Source organism: Labrus mixtus, chromosome 14, assembly GCF_963584025.1.
Source record: "Labrus mixtus chromosome 14, fLabMix1.1, whole genome shotgun sequence".
Classification (NCBI taxonomy): domain Eukaryota; kingdom Metazoa; phylum Chordata; class Actinopteri; order Labriformes; family Labridae; genus Labrus; species Labrus mixtus.
In genome coordinates, this window is record NC_083625.1 from 8,272,792 (window position 1) to 8,295,526 (window position 22,735).

At 39.1% G+C, this 22,735-nt stretch overlaps 1 protein-coding gene across 5 annotated transcripts in view; it reads left to right on the forward strand.

The window, feature by feature from the left end:
- Nucleotides 1–22,735, forward strand: part of nrxn2a (neurexin 2a) — a 126,842-nt gene that overhangs the window by 7,107 nt on the left and 97,000 nt on the right. For all 5 annotated transcript variants that reach the window (XM_061054841.1, XM_061054836.1, XM_061054839.1 and 2 more), the window contains exon 2: nt 20,522–21,650. In XM_061054841.1, the coding sequence (XP_060910824.1) occupies nt 20,936–21,650 (715 nt within the window). In that variant the 5' untranslated portion in view covers nt 20,522–20,935. The remainder of the gene's footprint in view (nt 1–20,521; nt 21,651–22,735) is intronic.

Genomic DNA, 22,735 nt, shown 5'->3' on the forward strand with positions numbered 1-22,735 from the left:
CTCTGATCCAGGCCAAGAAGCTGTTACCCATAAGATTAACCCATGGCTGTCCTGTTGCACACTCTAGCTAGAGAAGTGGAGATGTTTGTGTGTGTTTTGTTTTTTTCATGTCAGTGTGCTTTTAAAAAAGAGAGTATAAGGGAGTAGGCTTGCTCCCACTCTTGGTTTTGTCTGGTGGCGTCCTCCTCAGGATGAGATGTGACAGCTCTGGATGATCTAATCATGGATGTCATAGCAGAGCTGCTTATTAACTGAGATTTCAAGGGCAAACATTTCCATCATTAGCAGTGTACTGTAGAGATGGACAGGCTCAGAGTGTGAGTGCTGCACTGAAATGATGGCTCCTGGTAATGTCACTTAGGCACAGGAGGGACCGGTTGTCTCATTAAATTTTTTGTGCATATATTTTACCAAGCGTCTTTATGGGGAGCTAATTTACAGAACACAAGTTGATATGTGAAGAGGACGAGGTCTCAGCGGCAATTGAAGTCTTCTTTGAGAGTTGAGGGGGAAGGAGCTGTCATTTAGAGTAAAAATCACTCGGGTTGCTTTCTTGGTTATGTAGTAGACTATTTGCATATTCAGACCAGGCAGTTCCAAAGATGTGCGAATGTATGAAGTTTACGCAGTTGCAGAAGGGCTTCATTGATCTTTGATACACACACTGTAAATGTTAACTCCCTGACTGAGGATTTTCTCTTTATTGCTTTTAGATCAGTGTTTGTTTCTCACTGTTTGTGTGTGTAGTCTGTGTCTTTCCTCTTTAAAAGCTTTAGGGATCTTCACACTGCTGCACTGCTGATGTGGCTTTATAGACATTGTATGTTGGTTCAGCTCTTTTACATAATCTGAAATAAAAAAATAAAATTGTGCTGAGATGATAGTTACCGGTTCTTGGATGCTAAATTAACTGTTTTCAATCAGCCTCCGTTGAAGTTGATGGATTTAAACAATCTTTCAACTAGAGAGAAATCAGTAAGGCACAGCCAACCATAGCAAAAAAAAAACAGCTCTACATGCTTTTTTTTTTAGACTATTTGATAAAATGTCCATGAAGTTTGGTACAGACCGATTGGTTCCCCTGGGAATCATGTCAAGCTGAGTCTAAGATTTCCAATTTGATCAGTGCACAGAGGATAAACTGTTTGCTTAAGTTATATCGTGGCCCTTCTTTTGGTGCCACCCTTACTCCAAACCTACCCACGCTAGAAGTAAGATTTAAGAATGGATGCTGTCTATCCATCTGGTGTGTAATAAGAATTAAGCCTGATATGTAAGCATGAGTTGTTTTAGACTGTTTTAGATTGTTTTGTAGACTTCCTGTGTGTACAACAGGGGAATAAAATGCCAGCTCCCAACTGTTAAGCAAATGATGAACATTAAACCATCCCCTCAGTTGTTTAAAAGCGGCTGGTCTGTAGTCTGACAGCACAGCAGTGCTGCAGAAACGTGAACCTACTTCCACTTTTGCAAAAACACAGTGGCCTTTGTAATTTAAAGGCTTTATTTAAATAGTTAACATATGAGCATTTAGACTAGGTATAACATCTTACTGTGGTGATAGTTATTCAGAGTTTTAAAATGCAGTCTCTTTGTACTATAAAAGCACTCTGCTGTGTTTTGGCATCTGAGAAGCCTTTAAATTCATGGATCTATTACTCAGGCGTCTAACATTGTATTTCAGACTTGAAGCATCACACCCCCACCATCGCAGTGCCTTGCTGTGTTTTAACGCAGGGCTGATTTTCGGTCTGAACACCCGCTTAGACAGGAAGCATTTTGCTAAAACATCAGCAGCACAGTGAGAGCCTTCACTTTATCATCAGAATATCAAATGTATTTATGAGGCTGAAAGATTTTCCCACTCCTTCCTGCTTTGGCTTACCTGTGTGAGATTGACAGCGTCTGACTAAATGGCGCCCCACGCCATGCTTTGCTCGTCCACACACATCAGTCATGTCATTATGCGCTGAAACAGAGTAGAGTGGGTGGCAAGCGACAACGTCAGTCTTTGCACAAAATAAGGCAAAGACAACATTTCTTTTCAGCAACGATCATGTTCTGTGTGCCAGTTTTTCCCCCCCAAACACTGAAGTACGAGTGAGAAGATTTAATGTCGACAGTAGATATGCCAGGGCTAAGCTCTGCCTAATGATGTTTGGGAGCTTTTCTGCCTCAGCTGAGGCCCTGATGGCCACAGCCCGACCTCCACCTCTGAAAATGATAAGAGGCGCCCTCTGATCCTGCTGGATTGGAAGGAAACGGTGATTATAGCAGGTTCATTTTGCAGTGTGCAAACGAATTTAGATGCTGCCTGCTGTCTTGCCATTCAAATCAGATTTTTTGCTGTGGGAACCCAACCAAATTGCATCTCTGAGGAAAGCGTTTCAGATGATTTTACAGTTATAGCTATGTAGCGAGCAGATGTGCATGCATTTTATCCTCTACGATGCATACACTAGATTTACATTCATTTAATGAGGGTACTGTGCACAGTACCATGTTTATGCTTGTAGCTTGTTACATAGTTAGCTACCTAATTACCTGGTTTGCTGGTTTGTGAAAATGTCAGCTGTTACAGTGCCTTGTGCCACTGAAAACATACAAGCTCTGGTTCTGTCGACAAGCACTCACTGTTTGGCCCACATACTGATCGTGCAGGTAAAGAAATGGTTTAAATTGGATGTTGTGTCTGCGTGTTGTTCAACTCACCACAGTATATCTTCTCATATTTATCACAGCTGAATTTACAGGTGCGGTAAAAAAAAAAACTGCAGTTTTTCTCTCCATACCTGTTTCAGTAAGAGCTCTCCCTGCAAGACAAATTGGCATTTTCTAAAGAAAATAAAGAGGACAAACACAAACAGCACATCCATGGCCACAGATGTTACAAATACAGTTTACACAATTATTATTGTGGCATGTTTACACCAAAAATCCATATTTTCAGAAGGATGCTTTCATGTCACTGATAAAAAAAAAAATAATGTATGCAGCACACAGAGTGAAGAGAGTGCAGGTACAAACATTTCATTTTCAGCACTAAAGATATTTGAGGGTTTCTTGTCTGTGAATTATGCAACATAAACATAATCAGGATAACAGCTGATGCCGAGATATGAGCTAACAGTCAAGAATAGGATCAAGTAGATGATGAGGAAGAGGATAATGATGTCTGTGCTGGTGATGAAGTCTGGGCTGTGTGTTTGACGCAAGGGTGATGATTCTGCTGATGTTGATGAGCTCAGTGATTATATCTCTTAAGCTCACAGCTGAAGTAAAAAAGCGTCCCATAAATGCAAAACATCTGTGAATATAAACGCAGAGAAAACAACAACTACAAGTAAATGTTTCGGCTGGGTATGGTTTGAATTTTAAAGTACTGGTGCTGCTATGATTCTTAGTATCACCTACAAAATTATAAATTTTTCAATACCTTTGTTCTTGTAGTTCAAAAAAAAAATTTCTCGACAAAATAGGTCAAGATACCACTGCAGCAGTGTTAAAGAAAAGTCAAATGTTTTTGGAAAATATGTTAATTTGCTGTCTTGCTGAGCGTTACATAAAAGATTGATGATTCACTTTCATGTCTGTCCAGAATATGAAGCTACTGGCATCAGCTAGCTAACATGGCTTAGCCTAGAGAATGGAAGCATCTGGACGCTGCTAGCCTGACAACTTAGTCCACAAAAAGCCAAAGAATAAAATATCAAGTGAATATTTTAAAGGGAATTGTGTGCTGAACTTTTTCCTTGTCAGAATCTCAAACCCAGCAACCTGTTAAAACTCAGAAAAAAGGCTGGTCTCGACCCAGAAATAGTCCTGCTCCAATGTTTCAAATCTTTGATCTAAGCTGTGTTAGCTAGCTGCTACTTTTAGCTCCATGTTTACTGTGAAAACACAAGTGTAATACCCATGTTCTTCTCTAACTCTTAGAGAAACCCAAATTTCTAACATTTCATTTAATTGTTGTCTGAATACTGTAAGTTACACAAGAGCCTTTAATGATGATACCTGCTAAGATTAGCTACTAAATCAATAGATAGGAAGGATCTAACCAACTCACTTTCAGTTGGCCTTACACAAATTAAGCCCCAAAATTCATCTTAACATTTGAAGACGCTGTTGTTCATACGAGGAAAGTGATTTATCTTCCATTTAAAATGCTGAAAAGACACTAACCAGGGTAACAAATAATCTTTGATTTTCTATTATGTGAATGTCCATCTTTAAAAGCTCGCACTGGCCAGCTCTTTTCATCCAACCCACAAAGATATCACATCATCTGCAAAGAAATAGATGTGTCATTTATGAGTAATTCAAGGCCCAGGTCTCACACCGGCCACCATAGATGATTGCATGCCCATCATAAAATATTGAGTTATTTACTATGAATGTGCCAACAAAAAAGGCTAAGGACTGAGCAGAAAGCAGAAAGGAATACAATGTAAGATTTATAAAGCAAACAGAAGAAAAGGGTGTTGTTTGCAGCATGACATTTGAAGTGGGGACACTGTCATGCACTGTGTAAAATGTGCTTCTCCTCCCTAGCACTGAGAGCCTGAGCTGCACGGCAGATGCCCACAGGAATCATGAAGCCACATCAGTATGTTCAAATTATGACTTTCACAAAATAATCAGAGTTCCCTACATGTCAGGTGCAAAGGCGGGATGTGTTTTCCCAGTGAGTCACAGCACACAAAAAAAACAACAAAGCCTGCATGATTAAAAATCAAGGTGACACATGAAGCGGAAGAGCATCACCTCTGTGTTTCATGTGCACACTGCTGGAGGGAAACCGGGATCTGATATTTGGATTATGCTAAATTTAAAACTGGCTCTAGTTATGCTTGTGTCACACATTATGAATGGGAAGTGAACTTGTCATGAGCGTGTGACCATTTAATACAGGTAGAAACAAAGTGTTCATTTTGTTTTTTTAAAGATTAAATACATTCTTACCATGAGGCGTATTGGGCTAGCCTGAAGAAAGTAAGCATTACCTAACACAAAGACTTGAATAGCCAGATTCTAAAGTTTAAAAAATTCAAGGGATTCAAAAATCTGTAATGGTCCATTACTCAAATGCCCATCGGTGGCAGTCACCATGTTGGAAATGCTCTCTCAAACTTTCTTTCGGTCAACCTAAAAATAGGGAAAGAGCTGGAGCTGAGGCATGCCTAGAGCTTACAACGGCTACAACGCGTCCGCACCAAACTATCTCATACACACCAGTAACTATATCATGCTCATCAGAAAGTTCTACGTTTGCATGAGAATGTGAACTTGTAATATTTTCTCTTGAGCATCAGAGAGTATTTCAGATGCACGCAATACCTTATTTTGCTCACGGGTAGGCATGGGTACCGAAAATCTGTACTTTGTTGGACTGGTACGTGATTGGCCAGTACCAATAGTACCGTTAAGCTCATGGATAAATGGTGCTTTTTGGTCCCTCTTATTTAATTCAGGGCTTTCCATAAGCATTGGCTATCAGCCACACCATGGACTAGTCGCTTTATTACAGCCTTCTTTTTCTGTTGTTGGGTCTAATAAAATAGTTTAGATTAACAAGCTGTGGATTGCTTTTCCTGTACATTTTTAGAGGCAAGCCCCTCTATTTTCAAATCAGCTACACAGGCATGTATGTACTTGATGATGAATCAACATGTGAATTATCTTTATACATAGTATAAAGGGTTGGCATCTCTGGTAGTGCGCTATCATACCTGTCTGACAGACTTTTCAGTGTTTACATTAACAATATTGTGTCCTCTCCTCCCCTGTGGAGTTCCACAAGGGTCTATTCAAGGTCCAATCCTATTCTCATTATATATGTTAACCCAGGAAGATCGGCTCCATTCTGCCTGTAACACCACTACACATTTTTCATATAAACTAAATCATCTCAACAATATTGCCACCCCCTGTTTCTAACAGTATGTCACAAAATGTCCTCCATCTACCAGAACTTAGGTCATGTAACCGTTCCTGATCATTTTAGTAAGAAGGTCAGCCGTTATATCGGACCCCTCTCCTTTAACATCAAGTTATCAACTCTAAGAACCTTGGTGTTGTTTTTAACCAACATTTTTAACAACACTTTAAAAGCCATATCACTAAACGGGTTCAATCCTGCTTCTTTCATCAATGAACATTGCAAAAATCTAAGCTATGCTAACAGCCAAACATGTTGAACCCTTAATACACACCATAATCTTATCCCGATTAGGATACTGCAACTCTCTCTTCACAGGCATCACTTAGTCCTCAATATCACCTCTACAGTTGGTATAAAATGCAGCAGCTAGGTTGTTAACACACACCCTGGTCGTCATTCCCATATCACTCTAATTCTTGCCTCCCTTCATTGGCTGGCAGTTCTGCTTAAAATCAATCTCAACATTTTATTAATTACATACAAAGCCCTGCATAGCCTGGCTCCTACTTACATAACGGAATAACTGTGCCCTTGTTCTAGCAGCCGCCTTCCCCAATCTTCTGATCAGGGCCTTTATAATATTTGCAGTGGCAGCTCCCAAACTCTAAATAGTCTTCCCCATAATGTGAGCTCTGCCAAATCTGTGGATTCTTTCAAACGGCTGCTTAAAACTTAGTTTTGTTAATCATCATTTTAATAACTTCTGTTCCTATGGTACTGTGTGCACTGAATAAGCAGTGGAGAGGAGGAACAGTGAGAGATAACAAACACTTACAGAAGGGTCAATGAAATTTCCTTAAGTACAAGTGTCCACTTCTAACAAACAAAAGAATCTGTTCTGCTGTGGATAGTACTGACTTCAGAGATTTTTTGCAGTTTTTGAAATGTGTGCCTTCAGTCTTCTGTGCAGACAAATACAATATTTCAGTGCCTGTATTTTGACTTTTCTTTTGTACAAACGAAGATAAAGACATATTGTCCATCTTTACAGTCAGTGGGCTGCATCATATCCATATCTTTCATGTCTGTGCAGGTATCATGATTAACACTCAGAAGATTACATACAGGTAGATAATGTATCTATTCTTTTAATTTGTGAGTAGAATCTAAACAATTTGATGGTTATTTTGTATTTTTTACACAAGCTTTGTCTTTAAAATTTGGGATTAATTCATAGCTGCAGCATCCTCATTGTCTCTAATCTCAGCCTCTAAGGCTCCTCTCATTTCCTCTAAATCTGCCGCCATTGAGGTTGAGGAAATAAGGAATTATACATTTTTAGATGTTTCCTCTTTGAGAAAAACACTTTAAATGTTGTTGGTCAGTTTGGAAAAAAAGTTTATGCAGAGATGACATCATATCCAATGACCTTGAAAGTATGGATTGTGAGAATGACATTAAGCAGAGAATTCAAAGAAAATGACTTATTATTTTTTAAACAGCTGACATCACAGACTGATAGACATGTCAGGTTTGAAAGGGTGCAGTTCTAACATTTATTATCCAAACTGCTTTTCAGGTTTCAGATCACACTAAAAACCCAGGTGCTAAGGCTTTTTAGTTGCTTTACCACAGTGCTGTTAACAGCTGAATTTAGAAATGGAAAATCCAAGCTTTTCAAGCACAGTGAAATACTTCGCAGCTTTATAAATTCTCCCTCTTTAGACCTGCTGTCAGTACAAACCTGCAAGATTTTCCCCATCACACAAGGAAAATAGTTTCACAAAGTTATCAGAGACTTGCAGTGGGTGTTGTGTCCTCCAAAATTCAGTTTGAAGGCCACATTTTTTTGGCTATATTGGAAGAAATGTTTGAAATAATGCAGTCTGGTTGAGCTATTACGACGTATGCGGCCTTGAGATGTGGACTTGAAAAGAAGTGGGACACAGCTTTCAATAATGTATCAGACAGAAGAGACAAATGAGTAAAACTGGTATGGCATGGTGTGGATCAGAATTATTCTTTAATCACCAGCAGATGTGGAAAAATGATGATGATGAAGTCATGTATGTAAGGGGTTCACAAAATCTGTTGTCATTTGGGTCAAACCATCATAGTAAAATATTTCTTAAGAGATCATTCATTCAGTAATTTTATATTGAGCATATATCTACTATAAGTTGTTCCATATTCATAGCAGAAAAACATTATTTTAGCATTGTGATTTGAGACAATCATTCAGCCAAATTTTCCAATCATAACTCCTGCTCTTATTTCGGTAAATGTTCAACCCCTTTTATGCGTGTTAGATAATTTAAACGGTCCAGGTTGAATGTCTCACAAGTCAACTCTTAGGGTAATTAAGTTAAGGAAATCTCCTCGGCTGGTTTAGTATTCACTGAGAGTCTCTGGCACGGAGAGCACGGACAGAATTTATTCCAGTCTTAAACCAAAAGCTCAGTGAGGCCACTTTTTCTCGCAAACAGTGCAAGAAGCTTCAGCTGGGCCAGACTGAGGTAGCAGCTTGTTACAGGGATCCCACACAGCTGAGCAGCCTTCTGTGCCTGCGTCCTGGGTGCTGCAGGGTGGAGGGCGGGTGCTGTCCTTGTAGCTGTGCTGTAGGTCCCCCGGCAGTCTCAGCTCGTGAGTGACAACCCCATGCTGCCTTCCTCTCCTTTTATTTGCATGCATATCCTATTTTTATACTCCAGTTTCAATGCAGCAGAATGCATGCCTTTTTTTTTTTTTTCAAATGACCAAAACCTGCAGAAGATTGAGATACTTTATATGTCCATGATAAAAGAATAACATCTTTATACTGTTATTTTTATGCCATAAATAAGATAAGAGATGAGATGAATATTTTTTTTAGCCCTGGTGTGGAAATTCACTTGATGCAGCAGCATAATAAGAAAATGTTATTGAAGAACTAAATTACAAAATAAAATAAACTATAAGAGTACAGCCATTGTTTTGATTTTCAGTATTTATTTTTTGGCCTTTGTGGCCTTTAGTAATTAAATAATAAAAAATGGCTATCAAATTTCAGAAATAGTACAAATAAAAAAGTAAAAACAAAGTGCTGTTCATGATATCTTAAGGTATCCAAATAGTCCATAATCACACAGTTGTCATGAGTTTATCTTCTTTGGTTTAGTATTTTATTCATATTATTGTTCCTGCCTCTTTTTTCTGAGCTTAAAGAAAAATTAGACAAGTGTGAGTTCTCAGATTAGACTCAATATGAACCAAACAAAAGAAAACACTAAAGTAATGTCATTCTTATCTTATAAATCTTACCATCACTTTGCCATAATTACACCAAGATGATTCATTCATGCGATTCACACGATGAATGTTTTATTTACAGGAAGTCTGTGAAACCCACAGAATACAATCATTAGTTTTTCAAAAGCTGAATCATTGTTTGATTTACTTTCTAAACTGGATTGATGACAAAATGATGGTTCCAGCTCTCTGACAGTGTGATCTGTTGTTGTTGTTGTTGTTGTTTTTTTTTACCGTTTTTTTGTCACTATTGTAAATTAAGAATCTTTTGTTGTTGCTGATCACAAAATAATTTGACTATGTTGCCTTGAGCTCTGTCTGAGAAAGACATTGAAGAAAACCTTGAAAATGTAAGTGGTACTCTATTCAGCGTCTTATAATCTTCTAACACTGAATTATGTTTGGAGTCTGTAGCGTGGATGAGAAAGTATTACCTAAGAAGAAAATAAGACAATAAATGAACACAGATAAGATCTCCAATAAAGATAATCTTCTGAAATTGGTCTCATGAAATTCTATTGAGACAAACTGAGACAAATAAAAGATCCCTCATTTTAAAATAAACACAAGCTACTTGTGACCTAAAGAAATGATAGACGGAAAAAAAACCCTGATCCCAATTATGCCACTATGCCCTTCTGATGAGCTCCATACCATATGGCCCGCAGTTGCCAACGCAACCAAAACAGCAATGCCACCATCAACAGACCCAGGCTTCATTGACGCTAGCTCCAGGTGGAGACAACGCTGATACTACCTACCCTACCACACGACCCCTTCTGGCCCCATTAACTCAAACGTGTTGACTGATCGGCAGCGAGGTCAGAATTGATTTATTGATTTCCTCAATTCTGTCCCGTTTGTCTTATTGATGCCTCTTCTATTTTACAACTGATCTTGAAGAGCAGATAATCATTCACAATAAGACAAAAATCAGATTCACAAGTTTTTGGACTTTCATAAGACAAGAATGAGCAATAGATTTTTAGCTTTGGGTATTAACCTCAGTCCACTTACTGATTATATTTTTCAATCCTTTTTTGGGACCCTGAAAGATTTCCTCAGACTGTTTGTTGATTTATTCCAAAGAAGGTTCTGGTACACAAGGAGGATATCTTGTCCACTAAGCCATTTTCAGACAGACTTCACCAAACACTGCTGTCCAACCATCAGCGTGATGTCACTGCGTTTATTTCTTCTATTGCTATTTCTTTATAGCAAATAGTCCAAAATCTGAAGTTGTTCAGTTTAATATCATATAAGAGGACGACTTTCTTGAAAAACTTAAACTATCAAGCAACTCATTGATCCATGGACTTAACTGTTAGTGCTTTAACGCATTTGTTGGTAAGGCTACGTTCTCCTGTGTACTATCAATACCTTTGTTCAAATCAATCACATTTTCTTAGCACACCAAGCTGCTATGTTTCACCTCATTGGCTCCACTAATAGACAGATTATTATAGAGTCATATGCAAACTCCTGCTGGTTGTGACTTGGTGTGATGACTGAATATGGCGGTGTGGGAGGAAGAGGACGGTGACGACGGGTAGCGGTGCCCAGGGGAGACATATTGGGCTCATCCATTAAGGAACACAAACTGTGACCTGCCAGAGAGAGAGAGAGAGAGAGAGTTGATGATTCAGATCACATTTACGGCATCAATCTGCCGCTTCCTCGTTATAATCTGTGTCGTGTTCCTGCGCCTTTAAAAGCATTAATGAGCTTATAGCAGCCACGTCTATAATCTTTTCTATCTATTTATATATGCCTGTGTGTCTATTTGTACTTTATTAATCCGCGCTGAGCACAATACAACAATATAATGACACACGTACATATTAACATGATGATAAATTAATACTCTGTCACTGTGGTAAGGTACATTTTTAAGCCGCCCTGCTGTACTTCATTGACATTTCTGCAATGTCCGAACTATGCAAATTTCCACTAAAAGTGACAGTTTTCCTTTTGGAAGCCAAAGTGCTGACATGCTGTGGACTCGGGGGTTTGATGGAGCGTTGAAAATCTCCTGGTCACTCTCTTTGTCTGCCATGCATCAGTAGCTCTCAGTGTGCTGACCTGTGGTCCCTCTGGAGGACAACAAGCTGCAAAACTCAAGAGATTACACATTTACTGAACGACATTCATCATGACTGTTGTGTCTGTTATTTGAAATATTCATGACTAACTCTATTTGTACTCTATTTTTGTCCACAAAGAGGAAAACATATGCAATTAAAGGGACCCCGATGAACCCCTCGTGTACCGTCTCACTGGGAACTCATAAAATATGAATAAGTAAATAAATTCTCAACCGATTTAGAGGCAGAGAAATGTTTGATTTCTGTATTATCAGCAGGACTCTTTCATGCCCTCGTGCTTTGTCCTCTCTGGGAAAAAAAAAAGGCATTTATCATTTTCTCTGGGTTGTTTGAAGAAATCAACTCCCAGTTAGCCTCGGTAATTACTTAAACATGCAACTAGACAGACGCATAAATGATTCATTATGAGACAGCAAACAAAGCAAAACATTTTTGGTCTCGCATCAGATCTGTGGTTCATGAACACATGAGCTATGAATTGTTGAAGCAAAAGAAAAGAAAATATTTTTTGAAAAACAAAGAAATCATTTTAGCTTGTAGACAGAAGAAACCTTACATATGTCATTATTCTCTGAAGCATACTTTCTATTAAAGTTAATGTCCCTTTGTAAACAGATCCAGTCCAAATCCATTACTCGTTTTTATTAATATAGAGAAGTATCATAACAAGAGGTATCACAGGACAATTTACAATAAGATCAGATCTAGATCATACTATTATTTATATATATATTATATATATTTAGAGTGACTCAACATGAATCAACCATGAGCAACAGCAACACCAAAGAGGAAACTCTTTTGCAGAAACCTTGATGGAACCAGGCCCATTGGTGTCCAGCCTGCTGCGACTGTGTGAGCTGAGGAAGTGAGATAGAGCGAGACTCAGAATGTAAGAAACTGATAAAAGAGACAAAGACAGAGCAACAGAAAATACAGACTAATAACTTAAAAAGTAATAAATACAGTAATCATGCATTATTTTAGCAATAACAGTATAAAGCAATGATATTGTAAGTATAAATGTGAATCATTTTAACAGCTGAAGTCAGTAGGTATAACAATATCAACTATATTACTGATTATTTAACTTTGTCTTCCCATAGAGGTGCAAACCAATCTATTTTACAAGACATAGAGTCAGGGCAAAGACTTCTACACCAAAGGTTTTTAACATGGATTAAGATCTTTCACTGGTAAAACATGAGTGTACACCGGTCAAATTATCCTCAATCCTTTGAAAAAATGATTCCTAGCAAATACATGTCCTTATCTTAAGGGGGCTCTGGACCCTACTAAGACTTGTGTAATTATATAAGCTAAACCTTTTATTCATCCCACAATGAAGACATTTACAGAAATCACAGGATGGTTGACAGTGTTTGTGACATGCCCGTCAAATAAGACTGATATTAATAGCAGCAGCAATCGTAGTCAGGCATGTCCACAGCAACAGGAAGTCTGCACCACGATCCAACAAAACCTTGCAAGACAGGGGAGCTGAAAAAAAAAAAAAAAAAAAAAAAAAACTCCCTGGGAGATATAAAAATGGCACTGTCTTGATCTCAGCAGACCAGAGCTACAATAGCAGCCTTTGCAGTCGCTTGAGAGCCAATCAAAAGTTGTGTCTCACCCTGTCGGAGATTTTTCTTATTTTCTGTTACATTATCATGGCCATAGGGAACCTTGTGCACTCATAGATGTACTGTACCCAGATGTGCTAGAGGCTGCTTTAGATTTGTGTGTATATTCAATGTTTTTCTTCAGGCATCAGTCAGACTCTAAGCACTAAGGCTGAGGGGGTAAAAGATTACAGCGGTGCAGCGAAAAGTCGTTACTTGCAGCACAGCTTTTACTCAACGCACAGACCCATGACAGACCCAGGCCTCTGCTAGATTGGGCGTGCATATTGAGCACAGTTTTCCCTATGCTTACTCCTATAGGCCTGTTTGAATTGCTTTCATAGTCTTGCAGGCTCCATTTGGAGAATGACGGGGTGTTCAACCTCTGCTGGTCTTCTAATAGGAAAACTGATGGGTAAAGAAAAACAAGCTAAACAGCAGGAGAACAATATTGATGTGGTACATTGGAGTGCAAATGCTGCATTTTTGAACTATGTGAGCCCTAAATCTTTTTGGGAAACCTGCAGGTAAGACGGATGATTTCAGAGTACTTGCAGGTAATAAAAGCATTAAAATAAAGCAAAGAGTGCAACAACACAGGGAGATATTGTGATCTGTCTCCTATACAAAGTCAGTCATCATCAGCTAAAACGCCTCCGTAGCAGGCAATTATAGATCTCATATAATGTCAGATTGAACATACTGCACCCAGGCACTTAGCAGAGGTCAAACAGACAGACGATTACTGCCACAGCAGCATATGTAAACACTGTCACTTTAAATCCTTTTAAACCAACATGTGACCAAAAAAAAGAAGAAAAAAAACAAAAACGATTGGCAAACAAAAAAGCACTGGAGAGTTTGTAGAACTGCAAAATCTTTCAAAACAGTTCACAGCAAATGTCTGTCAGCGTCCCCATCTGTTTGGTGGATAATTTGGTTTGAACGTGTTAATGAAGGTTTGTGTAGTAAATTAACAACTAAGTAGGAATAATAAAATGAACAGTTAACCAATACAACAATGTTAACTGCAAAATTCAAGACAAAGAAAATAGTATGTGTTTGAAAAGGATACGGCAACATTTGTCTACAACTCAACAACTAATCCACATTAACAGTTTATGGACCGCCTTTTAAAGAATACACTTGTGTCAGTATAGGAGAAACTTCACCTATCAGAAGTATTTTTCTTTCTTTCACAGAATATATTTAAGTGCAATGTTTGAGCTCAGTATTCAGGCTGTATTTGATATCCACACCACAGACTCTGGTACACACACATTGCTGTACAAGCTGACTTTATTTGCCTAAGCTTTCCCTCCAAAGTAAAGCTCCCTTTCTCAGCCATAGAACATTTTTCAAAGAAAAAAAAACATTTTCAAGCGTCGTCGAGGCAGCTGAGTGAGTTGTGTCATTTCGTTCAGTCCTGTTTTGCTCTTTCACCTGTTTATCCACTCGATTTCAAGGCGAGGTACTTTCAGATCACCGCTGTGTTCACTCAAACATCCCCGAGTATCACACTATGATCCCTGTTGTTCGGTGTCAGCCGTGGATTCAAGCGCAAACTGTTTACTCCGTCTCCCTGCGGCGTGGAGTCTGGGATATCTGCACAGCCACAATCAGGAGCAGTGGGACCTCCAGCCCCTCTGCCGGCCCCTCCGTCCATCCCCAGGGTTGCAGGTTGACTCCTTTGTTGCGCCGACTCATTCATGCTGAATGTTTCCATCAGTGTAATGCTGCTGCTGAACTAGACCCTGAAGATGTTCCATTTAGAAGAATATGTATTGATTGAGCGGAGTGGGAGAGTTGAAAGGGTTTTAGGTGGAGAGAGGCTTACACTCACAATTTTTCAGCGACCAATTCTTCTATATACTTAAATTTGACTGCAGGGCCTATGCTTTGCTTTTGTGAAGCAGTTGGAGGAAATCACTGTTCCTGTAGAGTATTACAGTAGAAGTGTGCATGGCCTCGCAATCCACTACAATGTCTTTTATTTTTTTTAAAGATTCAAATGAATTACATTAACAAATCACATCACATGTGGCCAGTTTCTGCCTCTTTCTTTTTTATTAATGCCCCTCATCTAAATGTATCTGACATGTTGTTGTTTTGTAACTAGGCCAGTGTTGAGTGTTCTGAAACAAAACGGCTAATATTTATCTTTTAACAGGCTGCGGCTCAGGAGTTGTTGGAGGTGATATTTTGATCCCTGGCTTCTGCGGTTGTCTTTATGTCAAAAAGTCCTTACAAGATACAGAACCTCGATGAATGTGTGTGGATGTGATTCAGTTCGATTCTGATGGGCAGGTCTGAACTTTTTGTCCAAACCTCTCCCATCAACGTGTGAATGTCAGTGTGAATGGGTGGATGTTGATATGTTGTGTAAAGCTCTTTGAGTGGTGCAAACTTTAGAAAGGTGCGATTTGCAGACGACTTTGTACCAAAGTGGGCTAGAGAAAAATGAAATCAAAACAGTTCTTGTATATAAAAAAAAGATGACCATACATACACTAGTACCTTAAATAACAGTAACATAAAACTGCAATGCTTTGACAAATGATGGAAAGACAAATGTAGGGGTTGGGCAGAATATCAATGAGTCAATATATCATCTTCCAGGCTCCTGTGATAAAATAATTGAATCACCGGTGCCAAATATCCACCTTTTCATTTAAAAAATACAGCACTCAACACATTTTCCCGGCAATTTAACTCTCTGCTTCACGACTCCTCACGGTGGCACTTCTGACACTTCTGAACTGAAGTTTCCCAAAGAAGAAGTTGACAGCAGGATAGAGGAGACAGCGGGATAATGTCAAACAGAAATGAAAAGAAGTTAAGAGATGACGTGTGACTGGGGATGGGGAAAATTCATTTATATTAATATCGATATTCTTTCTTAAGCTTCTTGACGATCCGATTCCTTATTGATACCACTATCGATCATTTTTATATAATTTGGGTGGAAAGATGAGAAGACAATAGTTTTTAAACCAAACTTCTCTTTGTATTTTATATTGCTGGGAAAACAAACACATCATAGAGCACATTGATAGCATTGTTGATAAGCTTACACATTATTGATTTTCAGGTTTTGAAAAATGTAAAATCAGGTCCTTATGGAACCAGGTTTCAATGTCCGTCCTTAAGCATGAAGAGGGCTGAAACTGACACCAAACTGCAGTGAATAAATACAATAATCCTTAATCCTGCACTTAACCTTTTAGAGACATTTCATACTATACAGTCAAACAAATATTTGTATTGTCTTACAATATATCATCTATCACAGAATTGCTGTATTTTGATTGATTGTTGCCTTTGGCCACAAAGTGCATTGTGGTACCGTATCGTTTCATGAGTCACCCTGCGATTCCCACCCTTAAATAATGTCACCTCAGAAACTGTTTGTTCGCAGCACTATTGGTAATCATACCTCAGGTATTATGTGTCAGTACTGAAGCACTGAACTGTTGTGCAGGTATGTGCATGCATGTCTCTGCATGTTCATTGACCGTGATGACAAAATCTTAATTTTACGAGTATGGGGTCTCACACCCGAAGGCCTGATAATTTCCACATTTTTTGGATCCACTATATCCGGGCCATATTTTATGATTCACTGATTTTTCAGTACAGTTCTTGAGACCCTGAAACAGTAACCAAATCATGTTTTCTGTACACAATGGTATTAAAAGCAGAACTAAAGCAGATTAAGACGTTAGGTAAAAAAAAAAAATAGGGCAGATGAAATGTAAGCCATGATTCTGCGAGAGAAAGCGCACAACCAAGCCAACAGACCTCCACGCATTTGTGATTATAGGAATCCGTCTTTTTCAAAGATAGAGGAGGAGGGTAGACTGAAGTGTGTATATGGGGGAGGAGTGGGGTAGGCACACTGAAATGTAATTAATTGCCTACCTATGGCGCCCCCTCCCCACACACACACAAACACACACACTAGATTCAACCATGATTTGTAATTAGCCTGTTGTTTTCAATGAAGAAATAACATGTTACCCAGTGAGAAAAGCTATTAAATATGGAGGAGGCTATGTTACGCGTTACAATAACGACTACCTTACTTACAACTTGATTTATGTATGTCATTACTGAGGGATCAATAGTAAGTCCTCAGTGGCCAGGGAATTAGGTGACCTCGGGTCGACACACACCTAGGACCCCAATTTGAGCTCAGTATTGGATTTTCATTACTCGTGCAATGCCTGCTCTATCAATTCAGTCAGCTAAACAATCCTGTTAGAGTCAAGAAACATTAAAAAGCTTGTAGTAGACAGGCCAGCATTTCCTTTCCCCTTCTATAGAGATACTACAATAAATCAAAAATATTTGTTACAAGGGTTACTGTATCTATATTTTCTTTAGAAATCGAAATGTTATTGGGGCCTGAAAATAAACATTTCTTCAAAAAATCTCATTACAAGGCAGCTTGTGCTTAAGATGAGGATGTGTGCTGAGTCAGCTGAAAAGTATATTTTTTTCAAGTGCAGAGAAACGACATTGCCAGAGTAGCATCACAGAGAGCCCCAATGGGAAACAGGCAGCTGTATGTTTCATCTGCCCTACCCTGTGTGTATTAGCCTAATAGTCCCTGAGATAGTTTGTGTCTGTAAAATTGATGTTGGCACCAAAAAAACCCACAAACAAAACAGGAGTGGGTGATGAACACTGGACACACATGGGGATTTCACAGATGAAAGCAAAAATATATAGAAACATGAAGAATACAACAGTGTGGTCGTTTGACTTCATTAGACACCTTTGTTTTCATCTGAGTTATTAGCTTTTTCAACCTGGCCATGCACAAAATAACTGTTAAGCTAGGGTTAGCTTAACTGCTCATTTACGTCCATGGCTGGTGGGCAGGAAGCTAATTTGAACATACGCCTACCTTATTTAGTTCAACTTAAAAGCATCCTTAACTATATGAATGTAGCAGGTGACAAACTGTGTCCAGTCATATATGTTATTAAAATACAGAATGTGGCTAGTACCAAATTGGCCCAAAGTTAGCTTAGTTGCTTTTATTTTACCTTTGTTTATCCAGGTTAGTCCCATTGACATTAGAGATCTCCTTTTTCAAGGGAGACCTGGCCAAGAATAGCAGCAACTCAGAGTTTCAACAACTAAAACACTCAAACACATGCAGCACACATTTCATAATACGAAGCTAAAAAAAATAGCTAACTCTGCTTTTCAGTTCTTTAGGCTAAATTAGCACCAATATGACTTGATGTGAATTTTTGTCTTTAAGCTCTTCTCAAGATGAAAAAAAAAAGCCCATTAATCAGATTGCTGTTGTTGTATAATTAGCATTCCTAACAGATTAAGTGAATTATATATCGTCACCACCCATGTGGATGTATCTCTTCCCACATTAGGGTGCTTTTGTGTCATACAAGGACATGCGCAGCACACGTCGCTCCTGATGAGTGTTAATGAGAGTTGCTGCAGAATGCCGCATGTGGTGAGGCCATGAAGCTGACAGCACCACATGCCTCTTTGCCTTTTTCATGCACAAGAATACTAAGGTGTTGTTGGTGTAAGTCAAAGCTAGCTGAAGTCAACCACGTTTGCGGAGCTGCAGCAGGCTCTGAAAAGCGTCTCACACAGCATACCTGACCCTGGAAAATTGCAATTCATCGTGTGAGGAGGGTGTCAGATTTTATGACCTTCCACCATACAGCTATTCCCATGATAAAGCCGTCTATCAGAAGGGTTTTCTCCCAGCCTGAAGCCTTTCCAGACTTTGGGGGAGAAACTTTGATTTATTTGTCGTGTTGCACTCCTTGCGACATCTACACCAATAGAGGAGGACCCAATAGAGGCTTCTATTCCCTGCGGACTCAAACACATATTATATTTCTCTCAGTGGCAGAGATGAAACTGGGCCAAACTTGCATGAAATGTCTCTGCTCCTGGTGGAGAAACCTCTACAAATGACAAGGAACTCAGTTTGCCACAACATAAAGATTATTTCTTGCTTTGGAAAACTGTTCACAAAGAGCTTAACTTGAAATTTTAACAACACTTAATACTTATTTTTGGCCTGATTGATTTTGTTGGGTGGATCAATAATTATGTGTACACTACTACAGTATCTGTATTCCTTTCAGTTTCTTAGGAGACGGGGTGACATTGGCACATTTTGTGATGTTAAGAGTAGAATTCGTTGTAAACCCCGCCTCTCTCAATCAAACACTTTTGAGTTTGATAAGATGTCCTCTGTATGGCAATGTGTAAAACTGTGCAGGCATCCTTGAGATCGGCATTGTTATTGTTATTCCGCTCTGTTGTGCAAATTAGTTGTAGTGGTGATAATTTACTGCTGCATATTGTTTTGATCACTTATAACTGGATCACACAACAGTATAACTCCTTTAATGTGTCTTTAACAGGGTTTGGACAGCAGTGAAGTTCTTTGGCACAGAGGAATAGGCTATATCAGACTGTGACTGCTCAGACAGTTCTTCTCTGTAGCATAATTTCATTGTTGGCTTTGTTCTCTGTCGGGGATTTGTTTTTAAGACTGCAATGAAAAGATAAATAAACGGCACCTCCTTTAAGCCTACCGCGAGGAGTTCAAACTAGAATTGAAACAGACTGACAGTAGAACTGATCCCTTTATGACCTGCAAAGGCAAAAAAAAAAGTCAATCAAGAATAAAACAGATTTTTTTCTATATGGTTACATTTACATTTGGCAGACCAGAGTTCCTTTGTTTACATTTTCTTTCACTATAGAGATTCACAGAGAGTGACGCATTAGGCTGTTACAATGAAGCAGGATGACATTTATTTGTCAGACGACATTACATACTCATGTACAAGACAAGTTCAGCAGTGAGATAAGATGTCTTGTTTTGTTCACAGGGCTCCCAAAAGTAGTCGAAAATTCCCCTCATGTAATAATGAGCAGGAGCAGGTAAATGTTTCTAAAAATAAAATAAAAACTGGTGCATTACTTTGTCTCTGTCCTCACTGTAGGCCTGAGAGTTGTCGCGTTCTTTGGTTATTTCAAAGTATTGAATGTGTTTCTTTGTTTTCTAACAGACCTACTTCTTTCATCACTACCAGCCTCTGGCCTGCATGTGTTGTTTAGCTGTTGATGATGTCTTAGTTTGAGCCTTAAGAGCACGGAGGGCTTAAGGGGCTCAAAGTTAGCGAGGCCATGGATCGTACCAAAACATCTGCTCGCAGTGGGGTTGTGAAACAGGCTCCCCCCCCCCCCACCAGTTTTGGAAATCAGCGCAGGTCTCAGCTAACCAAAGAGGGACTGGTTGTTTCTCTTTCTGCCTGAATGCTGAGACATGAGGTGGGGCGCCAGGATTGAGATGCTTCTTGGCTCGAACATCTTGTCGAGTTGTTGGAATCTGCAGGAAAGAGCCAAGATGATGGAAAAGCTCAATTAAAAAACGACTAAATGAATATTTTATAACCAATAAACACCACTCTGATATCCATGTTTCCCTCAATGCCATTTTAATGATTTGTAAGATTTTGTAATTATTCCTAATGACTACAGATTATTGCCTTTTTTTGTACAATCAATTGTTCAAGAATTCTTTCCAGCTTCTCATTACTCCTTCTTCTTTTATGTCTCAGGATTCTGGGAGGCTGAGAAGAATGGAGGCTGTACCTAAGCCGCGTGCCTAGCTAACCCATGGGGAACTGACAGGAACAGTGCTGGATGGAGGCCAAGACATTGGATGGCGAAGGCGAGGAAGCGCACTGCATTGTGGATCACTTGTGTTGTTTGTTCTCATTCTCTGCCGATCCAAAGTAGATGCAAAGTATTCTGCAATGTGCCTCGTTTGCTCGCTCTGTCACGTGTCACCCATGGAGAGATGGCAGAAAGAATCAGGGTAGGCAGTCAAGGCTAAAAAAACTATTTCTCTGCATGTGGGAGTTGTTGGCTTATTTCTGAAAACAAAAAAAAGCGTAGACACTGGGTAACTTTTCCTCCTTAGAACTCTGTTGGATTCTTATGAATTAGAGTCTACACACCAGTAGTTGTAGATGGTAGTCATAATGGGCAGGTGTAAAGGCAACACTTCCTGGTTACTGTTGTTAGCCGGGTTGGTGCTAACAGGACTAGCTTTGGAATATGAAGGGGTTCCCGGTCAGTGGACACGCTACGCCCAGTGGGACGCTAAAGCCACAGGCGAGCTGAGTTTCATCCTGAAAACAAACATCAGCAAAGCCCTGGTGCTGTATCTGGATGATGGAGGGAACTGTGACTTCCTGGAGCTCCTAATTGCTGACGGAAGGCTCTATTTGCGCTTCACTATCCACTGTGCTGAGCCAGCCTCCCTGCATACTGAGACACGAATCAATGACCAGCGCTGGCACAGAGTCCTTCTCATTCGTAATTACAAGGAGACTAAGCTAGTCGTTGACAACGAGGAGAAAGTGGCCGAGGTAAAGTCAAAGAGGAAAGAGATGGTGGTGGCCAGCGACCTCTACGTAGGTGGAATCTCACCTGATGTACGCCTCTCCGCTCTGACGTCCAGCACGGTTAAATACGAACCGCCATTCCAGGGACTTATAGCCAATTTGAAACTCGGAGAGGCACTACCGCTGCTGCTGGACGGTCAAGCTGTTCTCAGTGATTTGGAGTACATATGTGACATACACTCTCCGTGCGGCAACCAAGGCCTGTGCTCTGTCAGCCAGGGAGAGGTCCTGTGTGACTGTATCAACAGCAGCTACAAGGGGAGGTACTGCCATGAAGGTAAGGTAGCTTTTCTCTTTCTGATGTCATAGAGTTGTTTTGTAGCATTGGCAATTTTGTAATTTTCTTGTCTGTATAATGTCGGGACAGAATGTTGTCATGTTTTCTGTTAAGTTTGTTGCTTTATAAAAATTATTGTGACCATTTGAAAACTGAAGAAGTTATGTTGTTGTTTGTACTGTTTCTCTGAACAGCAGTTAATATGAGCTCTGAAGCTACAGGCTACTGTAAATGTTAAAATATTAACATTAGTCTAGCAATGGGACTATCAGTGATTACTTGTAATTTCCACTACATTTAGCCAAAATACACAATTTGTAATATTGTGGATATACAATAGTGAACTTAACTTTATTTTTTGTTATCTTTATTTTTGGTTGGCTAATTTTGTATACTTTGCTCAAAGAAAATGTTTGGCATGCTCACACTTAGCACCAGCTTATGAATAGATAAAATCTACTATTAATATCCTCTTCGTAGCACATGATCCAAAGCTGCATTTAGCTCCAGAGATGAATCAATAAAGACTACTTTGAGGCTGTCCAGGTCAAAGTATACAAGTGCATTTCTACTTAAAGGCTTCTTGGGTGTGTGAGTTCAGCTCTCTCAGCAATTATTGTCACAAGTCATCATCGATATTGGCCTCTTAATGTAACTAATGTGTGAAAGACATGGAAACATGACAGGCTACTACATGGATTTTCCTTTTCTGGGAAGTCGAAAAAGTTTAACTACTCTTCATGAAGCAGGAATGCCCCACCCAAAGCCAGTTGAATGACTGCTGGGCCAATCAAGGAATATATACATATATATTATTTATTTATATTTCAAGAAGGAAAATGAGTAAGGAAAATTAAATGTTGTAAAAGAACGGATATGTAAAATAAATAAATGAAAATGTGAAAAAATCAACTGAAAAAAAAATAGATTCTTTGCATAAAATGAAAAATTGTGACATATATTTAAATTAAATAAATAAACAAACACAAATGATGGAAACAAAATGAAAATTATGTTACATGTTTTGCTATTTGTCCTCATATTTCAGTATGTACTTATCTTTTCACTTTTTTCTAAAAGTTTCC